The following is a 2,710-nucleotide window of genomic DNA, read 5'->3' as shown; positions in this document are numbered from 1 at the left end:
AACGATTCGCGCACGTTGGTGCGGGTGTCACGAGTGCTGTACTCGCATGGATCGAAGTCGAGACAGCGTTTAAAAATCGTTTAGTGACCGGCATTGTAGTAAACAACTCGTTTATCAAACCCCGTCGCTTTCTCGAAGCCGCTAGAGACACAGAGCTCGCACGCATTCATCGAGCAATCGCGCGGCACGCTAGTGTAAAAGTGAACACAGTGTTCAACGGAAAGTTTGTCGCGGGTAAAAAAACGAGTGTAAAATCGAGTGTAAATGTTTAATACGTGCAACCGCGGACTCTATCACACATCGGATCTGCGCGAGTGGTACGATCGAGACGTGATAAATGCAATAATGACCGCTCTGGAAGAGTTCCAGGAACGCGACAGCGCCTGAGCGTTGACGCAGGTACTGAACCTCACAGTGAATGTAAACAGTCATAATCCGATGCGTGCGGGATGTCAGGTCCAGATGCCGCGTGAGGTTCAGCTCAAACGCGCGGTAGTGAACGTACAGTCGCAGGACAATGCGTGTTTTGCGTGGGCAGTGGTTGCCGCGTTGTATCCTAGTGCTTCACATTCTGAACAAAAATCACAGTATCCCGCGTATGCGAGTGTGTTGAATTTTGATAGAATAAAGTTTCCAATGACATTGCACCAAATCGCGCGTTTCGAACGCAACATCAATGTGTCCGTAAACGTGTTTACGGCGGCGGAACAGGGACATGGATACGTGCCGCTGTATCTTACATCGAACAAGGACAAGCATGTGAATCTGTTGTATGTTCCCGATCAACGCGATGGACACTTGGGACACTTTGCGTAAATAAAACATTTATCGCGATTAGTCATCTCACAATTGAACAAGAATACAAGAATAAAATACATATGCGACCGGTAAGTACAAACCAAAATGACCGTTCAAATTACGAGATGGTTGAACTCATGAATCAATGTTGTGTATTGTTTTTTATTGCAACGCGTACACAGATGCCTACACTACTTCCACACAAGCGAGAATCTAGCGCAACACACCGTGGACTGTGAACGATTGAACAACAGCGCAGTGGTTCTCCCCGCTGGAGGAAAGAACCGTTTGAAATTCAAAAATTACAACAACAAGGAACGGGTTCCAATGGTGGTGTACGCCGACTTAGAGTGCGTACTTGAAAAACAGGACGAAAAGCAGGATACATCAAGCGCGCATAAGTACCAAAAACAGTGTGTTCAGCATCGGTTATTACGCCAGCTGCGAGCACATAGATACATCGGATACAAATCTCATAGAGGCGAGAACTGTGTGCAGTGGTTCTTGAATAAATTCCACGATCTCGCGAAACGTTCGAAGACTTTGTTCGCGGCAAATGTACCAATGGCGAATCTCACACCGGCGGAGATCAAGCGGTTTAAGAACGCTAAGTGTTGCCACGTTTGCAAACAGCCGTTTGAGCGAGATCCCAGTAGAGTGCGCGACCACTGTCATCTAACGAGGCGCTTTAGAGGACCCGCACACTTCGCGTGCAATCTGAATTACAAACAAATCTACGTTGTTCCCGTTGTGTTCCACAACTTGTCCGGATATGACTCGCATTTTATTATCAAGAATGTGGTCACCGCTTTCGAGGGTGAGATCAATGTGCTACCCGTGACGAAAGAGACCTATATATCGTTCACAAAACATGTGAACAATACGCGAGACGAAGACAATCAGAGGTGCGTGCAACTGCGATTCATCGATTCTTACAAATTTCTGAGCACAAGCTTAGAAAAACTCGCGTCATATCTCGGAAAAAACGAACTGCGTGTGACTCGAAAGGAATTCAGAGATCTCTCCACCAAGGACTTTGAACTGCTTACGCGAAAAGGTGTGTTTCCATACGAATATGTGGACAGCGTCGACAAATTGTTGGAAACAAGTTTGCCACCGCGCGAGGCGTTTAACAGTTTGCCGACTGACAAGACTGTGACGGGGAGCAAGTACGCGCACGCGACGAATGTATGGCAACGATTCAACATCGAAAATCTGGGATCGTACAGCGACTTGTATCTGAAGACGGACGTACTTTTGCTGGCCGATGTATTGGAAAACTTTCGTCGCGAGTGCCTTGAGAGTTACGGACTGGATCCCGCGCACTACTACACATTGCCGGGGTATACATGGGACGCCATGTTGAAGTACACTCGTGTGACATTCAAGCTGCTGACCGACATCGACATAGTGATGTTCGTGGAACGCGGCATACGCGGCGGTCTGAGTCAATGTTCGAACAGATACGCCCGCGCAAACAATAGATACGCGTGTTCGCAAGATCCATCCGAACCGTCGTCGTATCTGATGTACTACGACGTCAACAATCTTTACGGATAGGCAATGTGTCAGCCGCTACCATACGGTAACTTTGCATGTGTGGAGAACACAGACGAGTTCGACGTGACAACGGTCGCCGCGGACAGCGACATCGGCTACATACTCGAGGTCGATCTGACGTATCCGAAAAAACTGCACGACGCGCACAGAGACCTGCCCTTTTGTCCAACGCGCGAGGAGCCGCTTAGTAAACGCGGTAAAAATCACGGGGTGATACTCTATTCAGGGGCGGCGATCAGTATGTGGAATTGGGGAGTACTCCACACATGTAAATTTGAGTTGTGTGGAATTTCCACATATGTCGAGCAGTCGAACTATATCCAAAAAATAATTAGATTTTTTATGAGCGATA

The 2,710-nt window shown here is 47.7% G+C and overlaps 1 protein-coding gene across 1 annotated transcript; it reads left to right on the top strand.

Annotated features, from left to right (window-relative positions):
- Positions 1-462: 462 nt before the first annotated feature.
- LOC109863032 lies at positions 463-2,358 on the top strand. Its single transcript, XM_020443211.1, has 2 exons — positions 463-812; positions 981-2,358. The coding sequence occupies exons 1-2, from the start codon at positions 463-465 to the stop codon at positions 2,356-2,358; spliced, it is 1,728 nt and encodes a 575-aa protein (XP_020298800.1).
- Positions 2,359-2,710: the final 352 nt, after the last annotated feature.

Source organism: Pseudomyrmex gracilis, unplaced genomic scaffold, assembly GCF_002006095.1.
Source record: "Pseudomyrmex gracilis isolate BER0280 unplaced genomic scaffold, ASM200609v1 scaffold_2943, whole genome shotgun sequence".
NCBI lineage: Eukaryota > Metazoa > Arthropoda > Insecta > Hymenoptera > Formicidae > Pseudomyrmex > Pseudomyrmex gracilis.
Note: the sequence above shows the minus strand (reverse complement) of the source record. Positions and strands in the feature narration are given on the sequence as shown.